Source organism: Papio anubis, chromosome 17 (genome assembly GCF_008728515.1).
Source record: "Papio anubis isolate 15944 chromosome 17, Panubis1.0, whole genome shotgun sequence".
Classification (NCBI taxonomy): domain Eukaryota; kingdom Metazoa; phylum Chordata; class Mammalia; order Primates; family Cercopithecidae; genus Papio; species Papio anubis.
Window position 1 is genome coordinate 30,307,581 of NC_044992.1, and position 13,767 is coordinate 30,321,347.

At 43.2% G+C, this 13,767-nt stretch overlaps 1 protein-coding gene across 5 annotated transcripts in view; it reads right to left on the minus strand.

Annotated features, from left to right (window-relative positions):
- GGNBP2 (gametogenetin binding protein 2) overlaps positions 1–13,767 on the minus strand; it is a 52,052-nt gene that overhangs the window by 26,414 nt on the left and 11,871 nt on the right. For all 5 annotated transcript variants that reach the window (XM_003912870.3, XM_009190414.4, XM_009190412.4 and 2 more), the window contains 2 exons: positions 11,551–11,804; positions 7,729–7,827 (listed from right to left, as the gene is read on the minus strand). In XM_003912870.3, the coding sequence (XP_003912919.1) occupies positions 7,729–7,827; positions 11,551–11,804 (353 nt within the window). The remainder of the gene's footprint in view (positions 1–7,728; positions 7,828–11,550; positions 11,805–13,767) is intronic.

Below are 13,767 nucleotides of genomic sequence, written 5' to 3' on the forward strand. Positions count from 1 at the left end.
ACTCATTAATATAATGTTCATTTAAATGTGTGCTCATATCTTTATATAAAAACTTCTGCTTGATATCAAGTTTATCTGATACAATTTAACAACATTTGTAGTTATCAAGACAGCAACTGGTCAATAAACTAAGTATCCTATGAGCAAATATTGTGGAATGTTCTCAAGTTAAAATGACTGAAAAAATTATCAAGTATTTTCCCTTATAAACACAGACCAATCTTCCACAAATAGAAAATTCTAAAAAGTTTTTATCTACTTAATGAGATCATCATCAATTTTGTTTTTTTTTTTTTAACTTTTATTTTGTAGAGATGAGGTCTCTGCTGTGTTGCCCAGGCTGGTCTCAAACCCCTGACCTCAAGCCATTCTCCCACCTCAGCCTCCCAAAGCACTGGGATTACAGGTGTGAGCCGCCACGCCCAGCTCAATTTTTTTTTTGTAATCACTCCGTTTTAAAGCTAATCCACGGTAACAAAACTATTATCTACCTTCACATGTACAAGTAGCTGGGAAAGTCATAGATTAATTACAGTGAATAAGTTTTAAACGTACTAAAATAAAAATAGTACACTAAGATGAATACTTTATACAGCCTAAATTAGTAAGAACTATGTGGCAAATTTTTTTTTGAGACAGACCCTTGCTTTGTCACTCAGGCTGGAATGCAGTGGCATGATCTTGGCTCAGTGCAACCCCACCCCTGCACGGCTCAAGTGATCCTCCCACCTCAGCCTCCCGAATAGCTAGGACCATAGGCGTGTATCACCACACCTGGTTATTTATTTATTTATTTATTTATTGTATTTTTTAAGTAGAGACAGCAGGGTCTTGTCATGTTGCCCAGGCTGGTCTCCAACTCCTGAGCTCAAGCAATCCACCCACCTCGGCATTCCAAAGGGCTGGGATTACAGGCGTAAGCCACCACGCCCAGCCCTATACAATTTTTTTTTAACAAACTTACTAAAAACTTCCCACTCTCCCTCCCCAGCAGGGTTCAACTTCGGTATGAAAATTGCCACATATTTTGCCTTGTTGCAGCACATTTATCTTGGACCGGCATTCCAAGGGAAATGTGGGTTTATATTCTTTTCAATGACAGCCTTCTTGATCTTTCATGACTCTGAACAACTGCCTCCTGTCTGTTCTTCTGCAGGTCTCAGTACAGTCCTAGAAATTCATTACACCTTGGATGCTAGAGATGGAAAAACCTCTGAACTTTTAACTTACTCTATGTAGCTAAACGGGTATTTCTCAACCTTCTGCTCAAAATATAAGTTATCCACACAATTCAGCTCTGTACTCTCTCTCACAATGGCTCAAGCTAAGGTTTAGCTCCCTTTATTTGTGACAACAAAAACATCTGTTCCACTTTCCATGCTGCATCCTTCTATTCTCAACTCTGATATTTCCTTTTTGAGACAGAGTCTCACTCTGTTGCCCAGGCTGGAGTGCAGTGGTGTGATCTCAGCTCACTGCAACCTCTGCCTCCCGGGTTCAAGCGATTCTCCTGCCTCAGCTTCTCAAGTAGCTGGGACTACAGGTGTGTGCTACCACACCTGGCTAATTTTTGTATTTTTAGTAGAGACGGGGTTTCATCATATTGGCCAGGCTGGTCTCAAACTCCTGACCTCGTGATCTGCCCGCATCGGCCCCCCAAAGTGCTGGGATTACCCGTGTGAGCCACCGCGCCCAGCCCCTCTTTTACTAACTATACTTGATTAGTATAATGCATAATTTGCCAGAACTGAAAAACTCTCAAACTCAAGTTCTCATAATTGAGGGAAAGGTTCATAAAGAGAAATCAGAGTTGAAGAATGATTATTATATCATTAGAATGCGAAAGCATTTTTTTTTTTTTTAAGAAAAAAGCTCTATAAAAAAAATCTGTATCTCAAAACATTCCAGACCTTATGCTGTTTATTATTAAGATCAAGCTTCCTAAAAAATAACCTTTCCACTTTCTGGTTCTGCTCCCAAGCACCGCTTAAACCATAACAACCTTACATCGCATTCGCTTTTGCATCACTGCAACCTGGATTCTGCTACCACTCAATCACTAGCTCAGCTCATCAAGATCACCAATTATCTCAGTGTTACTAAATCCAACGTCCACTTCTGGGTCCTTGATGACTTGGCAGCATTTAACACAGCTGATCAGACTTCCTTGGAACACTTTTACACCTTGGTTTCCTTCTACCTATCTGGCTACTTTCTCAGGTTTCTTTACTAATTTCTTTTCTACCATTAAATTCCTCAGAATTCTTTTACTCTCTTTCCCTTTAGGTGATCTTCCATAACATTCTCTAAGATACTCCAGGCCTACAACTCCAGCCTAGATCCTTCTTCCAGATCTCAAACTTACTCCTAGACAGACAATAACCTGGGTTTACTTGCACAGATGAGAGAACACTCTCAGAAAGGCTGACCTAGGTTGCTATTTATTAGGCTAAAACCTAATCAACTGTATTATACTTTCTCTGGAAATAGACTAAACAAATTTAAAAAGCTATGGGGGGTGGGGACGTAGCAGTAGGAGGGGGAGTGGAAATACATAAAATGGAGAATAGTAGTAGCATTTAATAGTGGTGACCATCCAAGGGAGAGGGAGCCTTGGATAAGCATACTGTACTGCTTAGCCTGCTATCCATGTGGCCTGTGGGAATAACTGAAGCTACCTTAGTAAAGAGACAGACACTGCTTAAGATGAATTAAGTCCATTCACACTGATTCCATACTCAGCAAACAGCCTTTCAAAACATATGACTTCCCATGTAGTGGAACTGTAGCTAGAAGGGGATGTAAAATCTGTGGTTCGTTTTGTTTCTTAAGCTGAAAGATAGAAAAACAGAGCTGTATGTAAATTTAACTAAAGTAGGTAACTGAATAAGCAAAGTGATTGAAAACAAAGGAGATGGAGTGCAGAACAAGAGTGGAAGGACTGGTCTTTGAAGAAAGGCAGCAATGAGCGCAGATGCGTAAGATGCTGGGCTACTTGCTTTTCAGTTCATCAACAAAGAATATGCTTAACAGAAAAGAAGTACCAGAAGGCAAGCTCCTTACTATATCATACCACTCTATGCCTTCAGCCAACAGGTCATTCTATAATGTGAAAAATTAGCCTGTACTCTGCATTTAGAGTCAGAAATTATCTGAAGTTACTGACAAATCTGAGAAGGAAGAATGAGCTGATGAAAAAACAAAAAATAGAGGGCCGGGCGCGGTGGCTCAAGCCTGTAATCCCAGCACTTTGGGAGGCCGAGACGGGCGGATCGCGAGGTCAGGAGATCGAGACCATCCTGGCAAACACGGTGAAACTCCGTCTCTATTAAATACAAAAAAACTAGCCGGGCGAGGTGGCGGGCGCCTGTAGTCCTAGCTACTTGGGAGGCTGAGGCCAGAGAATGGCATGAACTCGGGAGGCGGAGCTTGCAGTGAGCTGAGATCCGGCCACTGCACTCCAACCTGGGTGACAGAGCGAGACTCCGTCTCAAAAAAAAAAAAAAAAAGAAAAAACAAAAAATAAAACATTTTTAAAAGATACTGACAAATCGGGCTGGGCACGGTGGCTCACGCCTGTAATCCCAACACTTTGGGAGGCCAAGGTGGGTTGATCACCTGAGGTCAGGAATTCAAGACAAGCCTGGTCAACCTGGTGAAACCTCGTGTCTACTAAAAATACAAAAATTAGCTGGACGTGGTGGCGGGCACCTGTAATCCCAGCTACTCAGGAGGCTGAGGCAGGAGAATCACTTGAACCCAGGAAGCGGAAATTGCAGTGAGCCAAGATCAAGCTATTGCACTCCAGCCTGGGTGACAAAGGGAAACTCCATCTCAGAAAAAAAAAAAAAAAAAGAAAAGAAAGAAAGAAAAAAGATACTGACAAATCAAGTAGCAAAATAACAACTGTCCTTAAGAAAACTTCTTTTCTTAAGGCCACAAGAACATAATGTGTGGTTCCTGTTCAGAGCCTAATTCATACAAACTAATGTTCCAAAAAAAAAAAAAAACAGAAACAGGGAATATCTGAGTATGAACTGGGTATTCAAGTGTTACACTTAATTTTGTCAGGCATGGCCGGGCGCGGTGGCTCCCGCCTGTAACCCCAGCACTTTGGGAGGCCAAGGCAGGTGGATTACCTGAGGTCGGGAGTTCAAGACCAGCCTGACCAACATGAAGAAACCCCGTCTCTACCAAAAATACAAAATTAGCCAGGCGCGGTGGCACGTGCCTGTAATCCCAGCTACTCAGGAGGCTGAGGCAGCAGAATCGCTTGAACCCGGGAGGCGGAGGTTACGGTGAGCCAAGATCGCGCCATTGCACTCCAGCCTGGGCAAAAAGAGCGAAACTCCATCTCAAAAAAAAAAAATTTTGTCAGGTGTTATGATGGCAATGTGGTTATGAAAGAAAACGTCCATATATTTAGAGATGCATGTGGAAGGATGCAATAGTAGAGTAACACGAAGCCTGGGACTTGCTTTAAAATACAAAGAAAAAGGTGGATAAATGAAGAAAAAGGTTGATAACTACTGAACCTTCGTAAACGTACATGGGAGATTCAGTCATTGTATTTTTTACTTTTCTATGTTTGACAATTTTACTAATAAAATTTATTTATCTATTTTATTTATTTATTTATTTTGAGACAAAGTCTCGCTCTGGTTGCCCAGTCTGGAGTGCAATGGTGAGATCTTGGCTCAATGCAACCTCCGCCTCCTGGGTTCAAGCGATTATCCTGCCTCAGCCTCTCAAGTAGCTAAGATTACAAGCACCTGCCACCACGCCCAGCTAATTTTTATACATATATACACACACACATATATATATACACATTTTTTTTTTTTTGAGACGGAGTCTCGCTCTGTTGCCCAGGCTGTAGTGCAGTGGTGCGATCTCCACTCACTGCAAGCTCCACCCCCTGGGGTTAACATCATTCTCCTGCCTCAGCCTCCCGTATAGCTGGGACTACAGGCACCCACCACTGCGCCCGGCTAATTTTTTGTATTTTTAGTAGAGACAGGGTTTCACAGTGTTAGCCAGGATGGTCTCAATCTCCTGACCTCGTGATCCGCCCGTCTCGGCCTCCCAAAGTGCTGGGATTACAGGCGTGAGCCACCGTGCCCGGCCTAATTTTTATATTTTTAGTAGAGACAGGATTTCACCATGTTGGCCAGGCTGGTCTTGAACTCCTGACCTCAGGGAATCCACCCAACTCAGCCTCCCAAATTGCCGGGATTACAGGCATGAGCCAGCATGCCCAGCCTTTTTTTTTTTTTTTTGAGACAGAGTCTCGCTCTGTAACCCAGGCAACACGATCTCAGCTCACTGCAACCTCCATCTCCTGGGTTCAAGTGATTCTCCTGCCTCAGCCTCCTGAGTAGCTGGGATCACAGGTGCGTGCCACCATGCCTGGCTAATTTTTGCATTTTTAGTAGGGACGAGGTTTCCCCATGTTGGTCAGGCTGATCTCACACTCCTGACCTTATGATCCGCCTGTCTCAGCCTCCAAAAGTGCTGGGATTACATGCGTGAGCCACCGCACCCGGCCGATAAAATGTTTTAAATATTTTTTGTTGCTCAGTATAGGGAAAAAAAACTTAATAGATTATAATTTGTATTATTATTATTATTATTATACTTTAAGTTCTAGGGTACATGTGCATAACGTGCAGGTTTGTTACATATGTATACTTGTGCCATATTGGTGTGCTGCACCCATCAACTCGTCGTTTACATCAGGTATAACTCCCAATGCAATCCCTCCCCGCTCCCCGTGATAGGCCCCGGTGTGTGATGTTCCCCTTCCCGAGTCCAAGTGATCTCATTGTTCAGTTCCACCTATGAGTGAGAACATGTGGTGTTTGGTTTTCTGTTCTTGTGATAGTTTGCTAAGAATGATGGTTTCCAGCTGCATCCATGTCCCTACAAAGGACACAAACTCATCCTTTTTTATGGCTGCATAGTATTCCATGGTGTATATGATTTATTAACACACCACTGCCTGGTCATCCAAGTCTTTGTGTCAGGGAGAAAAATGTCTATAAAATAAGGGTGTCACTCGGAAGTTCAGGTCAAAAAAACCAAAAAGGTGACAATGACACAAATGAGATATTTAAAAATTAACTTTTAAAATTAATACAGAGGCCAGGTGCAGTGGCTCACGCCTGTAATCCCAGCACTTTGGGAGACCAAGGCAGGCAGATCACTTGAGTCCAGGAGTTTGAGACCAGCCTGGGCAACATGGCGAAACCCATCTCTATTAAAAATAAAAAAAAATTAGCCAGGAGTGGTGGCAAACACCTGTAATCCCAGTTATTCAGGAGGCCGAGGCACGAGAATTGCTTGAACCCAAGAGGCGGAGGTTGCGGTGAGCCGAGATCGCACCACTGCATTCCAGCCTGAGTGACAGAGCAAGATTGTGCCTCAAAAAAATAATTCAAAAATAAAATTAATAAAGAAGCATAGTTTTTTTTAACATCCCATTCTCTCCAAAAGTAAAGTCATGTCTTAGAAAGTCCCTTCATGCTCCATGGTTTCGCCTCACTATCCCCAACCCCAGGCAATTTTGTAGGGGACAACTGTGGCGCTGTGCTAGCAGAAGGTGAAAAAGCAGCCTTGGACACTATAGCACTTAACCAAGAAGAAAACTACAAATTATTGTAAGGCAATATTTGCTTAAAAAATAGGCCGGGCGCGGTGGCTCATGCCTGTAATCCCAGCACTTTGGGAAGCCGAGGTGGACAGATAACGAGGTCAGGAGATCAAGACCATCCCGGCTAACACGGTGAAACCCTGTCTCTACCAAAAATACAAAAAATTAGCCGGGCTTGGTGGCACGCGCCTGTGGTCCCAGCTACTCAGGAGGCTGAGGCAGGAGAATAGCTTGAACTCAGGAGGCGGAGCTTGCAGTGAGCTGAGTTCGTGCCACTGCACTCCAGCCTGGGCGACAGAGGAGACTCCATCTCAAAAAATAATAATAAATAAATATAGAAAACTACAAATTAGTTACATAAATACATATTGTCATAACGACTTTTTTTTAAACCTTGGTAAATTACAGCTAGAGACAAGAAAGAAAAATAATTTATACATTATGATTATTCTGTAGATCAAAGAATGATTACCACTACTTTGAAAACGTTAATATTAGCTGCATACATTTCCATAAAGACTTCAGCCAGCCGAGCGTGGTGCCTCACACCTGTAATCCCAGTACTTTGGGAGATTGAGGCGGGCGGATCACCACAGGCCAGGAGTTCAAGACCAGCCTGGCCAACAGGGTGAAACTCCATCTCTACTAAAAATACAAAAATTAGCCAGGCGTGGTGGCACACACCTGTAGTCCCAGCTACTCAGAAAGCTGGGGCAGGAGAATCGTTTGAACCGGGTAGACGGAGGTTGCAGTAACCCAAGATTACGCCACTGCACTCCAGCCTGGGCAACACAGGGAGACTCTGTCTCAAAACAAACAAACAAAAAAAGACTTCAACCTTCCTCCTCTAAAACATATTTTAACATAAAAAAATTTGTTTAATCAGATCTACATTGAGACTTTATATATATCAATGCAAAATGGCCAACATAACAAGAGGATCTATTTATTTTGACCTATGTCATAGAGTATAATCAATTAATGAATTAAAGCAAACAGTGCGTTTCTTTTACTAAATATGATCAAATATATAATCTTAACAATCACAAAGCCTCTTGTTATTCAATTCTACTTACCCCAAAGGTTTTGGCTTGTGCGTATCTAAGGAGTGCAATTGACATCTCTTATTCTTCTTACTTTTTGGAATAGCATCTATCATATCATTTAGTTTGGACCTAATTAAAAATAAAACGTATTAAGGGTTTAATTCATTTTTCTTTCAAATTTTAAAATCTCTATTTACTGTCTTTTAAAGAGAAGTCTCAAAACAAAACAAAACAAAACACCACTTTTCTCTATCCCCACTGTATCTAGCAGCGTGCCTGGCACTCAAGTATTTCAACACTGACTGCTAACTGACTCTCAGCCATCTTCCCTTGCCCAGCCATTATGTAAATACACCAGTTGCAGAAGCACACACCTACAGTCCCAGCTATCTGGGAAGCCGAGGTGAAAGGATCACTTAAGCCCAAGGGTTTGAGGCCAGCCTGGGCAACATAGTGAGACCCCATGTCTGTAAAAAATATATAAAAACCCCACAAAACAATACGTAAACACAATACATCCTTGAAGAGGAGTCATCAAGAGAAATTTTATGCAAATACAGAATACACACTACTACTATCCTCACCCTCCATCCAACCAATGAGCAAACTTTGTCAATTCTACCTTTTAAATGTATCTAGAATCAGGCCTGGTACAGTAGCTCATGCCTATAATCCCAGCACTTTGGAAGGCTGAGGTAGGAGGATCATTTCAGGTCAGGAGTTCAAAGCCAGCCTGGGTAACATCAAAATTTTCATCTCTACAGAAAATTTTAAAATGAGGCCAGGCATGGCTCACACCTGTAATCTCAGCACTTTGGGAGGCTGAGGCCAGTGGATCACTTGAGGCCAGGAGTTAAGAGACCAGCATGGCCAACATGGAGAAACCCTATTTCTACTAAAGAAAAACACAAAAATTAGACAGATGTGGTGGTGCACGCCTGTAATCCCAGCTACTCGGGAGGCTGAGGCACAAGAATCACTTGAACCAGGGAGGTGGAAGTAGCAACGAGCCAAGATTGCACCACTGCACTGCAGCTTGAGATAGAGTGAGACTCTGTCTCAAAAAAAAAAAAAAGAATAAAAGCTGAATAAAATTTAACCAATCTAGAATCAAATCACTTCTTTTTTTTTTTTTTTTTTTTTGAGATGGAGTCTTGCTCTGTCCCCCAGGCTGGAGTGCAGTGGCGCAATATCAGCTCACTGCAAGCTCCACCTCCCGGGTTCACGCCATTCTCCTGCCTCAGCCGCCCAAGTAGCTGGGACTACAGGCACCTGCCACCGCGCCTGGCTAATTTTTTGTATTTTTTTTATTAGAGACGGAGTTTCACTGTTAGCCAGGATGGTCTTGATCTCCCGACCTCAGGTGATCCGCCTGCCTCGGCCTCCCAAAGTGCTGGGATTACAGGTGTGAGTCACCACACCCAGCCTAGAATCAGATCACTTATAACCTCTACCATTATCATCCCTGTGCAACCCACCAATCTCTAGCTTAGTTAACTGCCAATAGCTGGCCTCCTAAATTGTCTCCTTGCCGTCACCTTCTGCCCTTTACATTCCAAGCCTCAGTCAGCAGCCAGAGTGATCCTTTTAAAACATGAATCAGATTATATCATTCCTCTGTTCAAAAACACTCCAAGGCTTGTTTTCCCAAGTCCAGGCACAGTAAATATCAAAAGTCCCTACCACCATCTCTAAATAGGAAAGCCTCAGGGTTTACTTTTCAGACCTCTCCTTCTTTTCCTATTTATATTAACTAAATGAGACAAATTTACAGCTCTAACCCAGACCTCTCTGAATTCTACTTGGATGTCTAATCGCTATCTCAAACTTAGCACACCCAAAGATGAGCTCTGTTACATTTCTCCCCAGTCTTGTCCATCGCAGTAAATGGAAACTATTTGTCCATTCCTTTTTTTTTTTTTTTTTTTTGAGACAGTCTCGCTCTGTTGCCCACGCTGGAGTGCAGTGGCGCGATCATGGCTCACTGCAACCTCCGCCTCCTGGGTTCAAGCAATTCTGTCTCAGCCTCCCGAGTAGCTGGGATTACAGGCGCCTGCCACCACTCCCGGCTAATTTTGGTATTTTTAGTAGAGATGGGGTTTCACCATGTTGGCCAGGCTGGTCTCAAACTCCTGACCTCTGGTGATCTGCCTGCATCGGCCTCCCAAAGTGCTGGGATTACAGGTGTGAGCAACCACGCAAGGCCTTTTGTCCATTCTTCATATCACAAATCTGAGAATCATTTTTGATGCCCTCCCTCACAACCAATCTATTCAAAAAATCCCATTGGCTCATTCCTCAAAATATATCCAGGATTCTTTATAACCATTTTTCACTACCCCCATGGCCATTATTCATTCTCAATACAGAGGTCAAAGTAAGCCAAATTTCATCAGACTATGCCGCTCTTCTGCTCAAAACCTTCCCAAAGCTCACCTCACTCAGAGTAAAAACAAAAGACCTCAGTTGGGCACGGTGGCTCACACATGTAATCCCAGCACTTTGGGAGGCTGAGGTGGGCAGATCGCCTGAGGTCAGGAGTTCAAGACCAACCTGGCCAACATGGCGAAACCCTGTCTCTACTAAAAAATACAAAAAAAATCCAAGCATGGTGGTGGCCACCTGTAATCCTAGCTATTTGGGAGGCTGAGGCAAGAGAATCACTTGAACCCAGGAGGCAGTGGTTGCAGTGAGCCGAGATCACGCCACTGCACTCCAGCCTGGGCAACAATAGCGAAACTCCACCTGAAAAAAATAAAAATATGACTGGACCTTTTATTACTCCTTTTTTTTTCTTTTTTTGAGATGGAGTTTCATTCTTGTTGCCCAGGCTGGAGGGCAATGCACGATCTCGGCTCACTGCAACTGCTGCCTCCTGAGTTTGAGCAATTCTCCTGCCTCAGCCTCCCGAGTAGGTGAGATTACAGGCACCCACCACCATGCCTGGCTAATTTTTTGTATTTTTAGTAGAGACTCGGTTTCACCGTGTTGCCCAGGCTGGTCTCGAACTCCTGAGCTCAGGCAATCCAACTGCCTAGGCTTCCCAAAGTGTTGGGATTATAGGCGCGAGCCACCACGCCCAGCCACTCTTTTTTTTTCTGAGATGGAGTTTCGCTCTTGTTGCCCAGGCTGCAGTGCAATGGCACCATCTCGGCTCACTGTAACCTCTGCCTCCTGGGTTCAAGTGATTCTCCTGCCTCAGCCTCCTGAATAGCTGGGATTACAGCCACGCACCACCACGCCCAGCTAATTCTTGTATTTTTAGTAGAGACGGGGTTTCACCACGTTGGTCAGGCTGGTCTCGAACTGCCCGCCTCAGCCTCCCAAAGTGCTGGGATTACAGACGTGAGCCACCGCGCCCGGCCTTATTACTCTGCTGACCCCACCTTTATATTACTGTTCCCTTCATTCATCTGGCTCCAGCCACAATGACTTCCTTACTATTCCTCAAACATGCCAATAAAACCCCAACCTCAGAACCTTTACACTAGCTGTTCCTTCTCTGCCTTCCCCCAGTTTTCTACAAGATTTGCTTGCTCACTTCATTCAAGTCTATATTCAATGTCATTTTATCAGGGAGGCCTTTCCTGACCACCCTCCACAATAATTCTACCCCTGCTCCATTCTCTACCTCCCTTACTGGTTTTTCTAATTTATCATCCCTGACAAAGTACGTATTTGCTTACTGTCTGCTTCTCCCCATGTGGAGAGTGGAAACTTTACATTCACTGGTACACAGTAATAAAATCATTAAATTAGACTCAATCTTTCCTTCAAGAAAATAAGCTGCCACTGTCACCAAGCTGTTTCAAATTTTAACAAACCCATATTCTCCTAATTGATTATACTTACCCATGTACATAAAATAATGTATAAAGCTTCTTTGCATCAGTCATGCAGCTTCTAGTTACAGACAGGACTCCCTTGGGCCCTACTGTTAGGGGTTCAAGAGCAGGATTTCCAGACTCTACAAGCTGGGAAAAGAGGCGTTCCACACTGCGACGACAACCAACACATGGGACAAGCTGAGAAAGTGCACTCAGGACTTCGCGTGATGTCACCACCATGGCAATACTTAGATCCTGTTGCTTAAGCATACCATGTCGCTGAAAGAGGGAAAGAAAATGAAGGAGTATCCTTTAAAAAGACATAAAATTACACTTTCACTACTACTGGTTCCTATCCTTGTGCAGTAAGTACAACCTGGAAAGGGTTTACCAGCTCTACCTGCAACTGAGTCAGAAAGGCAACGTAGTCAGCCTTGTCCATGTTGTACGGAGTTTGCGCCACAAACCCCCTTCCTCTAGAATCTAGGGTAAACGATTCTGCTTAGTATGCCAAAAAGCAGTCCTGCATCTGGAAATGCAGGGCTGGTTCAGTGACTATTAGGCCAGTCCTCTTACAAAAAAAAAAGAACAATACAGCTACACCTTTTTTTTTGGTTGGTTTGTTTTTGTTTTTTGAGACTGAGTCTCGCTCTGTCGCCAGGCTGGAGTGCAGTGGCACAATCTCAGCTCACTGCAACCTCTGCCTCCTGGGTTCAAGTGATTCTCCCGCCTCAGACTCCAGAGTAGCTGGGACTACAGGCATGTACCACCACACCCAGCTAATTTTAGTATTTTTAGTAGAGATGGGGTTTCACCATGTTGGCCAGGATGGTCTTGATCTCTTGACCTTGTGATCCATCTGCCTCAGCCTCCCAAAGTGCTGGGATTACAGGCGTGAGCCACCAAGCCTGACCTGTTTTCTTTTTTTGTTTTGTTCTGTTTTAACAACTTTTAACAACACACTTACTATCACTATGTTTAGCTACAGGACTCAGGTTAGGATGGTAATCATGTGGAGCAGCAATTCCCAATCTGGAGGTATGACCAGGTGTATTACGGATTAGTGGGAGAAAATATGGCCTATCTTCCCTATGTAGGGAAGTGAGGAACTAGCATGCTGCTGCTTATGAATGGTATCTGCTGGTTACGACAAGGTAGAAAAATAACTGAGAGCTACTGTTGCAGATAAATGAGCAAACTCTAGTAAGTAACTTCTACCTGACAGAGTTACAGTTAACTGCAGTTAACACTTCCAGATTTACCAAAAACAGATAGGAAAGTAGGATAATTCCCAAGAAGCATTTTCTCACATTTACCATTACCCTTCCATTCAAAGTTTTCTCTAAAAGTAGAAATAAGAGTTCTGAAGTAAACTAATAAGTCATCTTCCAATATCTTAATTATAGTCAGCCCTCTGTATCCACGAGTTCTACATCTGTGAATTTAACCAACCAAGGATTGAAAATATTTGAGGGGAAAAAAAGGATGGTGGCATCTGTACTAAACACATACAGACTTTTCTTCCTTGTCATTATTCCCTAAATGATGCAGTATAACTACTATTTACACAGCATTTACATTGTATTAGGTACCATAGGTAATCAAAATATGCTTTAAAGTATATGGGAGGATGTGCAGAGGTTATATGCAAATATACATCTTATTTTTTTCTGAGACAAGGTCTCACTCTATTGCCCAGGCTGGAGTGCAGTGATGCGATCTCAGGTGACTATAACCTCTGCCTCCTGGGCTCAAGAGATCCTCCCAGTTGAGCCTACTGAATAGCTGGGACCCCAAGCACATGCCACCATGTCCGCCCAACGTTTTTGCATTTTCTGTAGAGACAGGGTTTTGCCATGTTGCCCAACTACTGAACTCAAGTGATCCACCTGCCTTGGCCTCCCAAAGTGCTGGGATTACAGGCATGAGCCACCATGCCCAGCCCTTACTACACCATTTTCTATAAGGGACTTGAGCATTGTGGATTTTGGTTTGCATAGGGATCCTTGAACTATCCCCCACAGATACTGAGGGATAACTGTATATTGCATTTAAGTGTATTTATAAAGTACTATATTCGTCAGGAATTAAATAAACATCAGAAAGTTCTAATATAGGATTATTTTGTCTCAACAAAACAATTACTACAGCAGAAAACCAACAAGTTTTTAATGAAAAATTATATACCTTATCTTTTAAAAACTAGGAAAGATGGCCTGGTATTAAAATTAAAGTCTTGGCC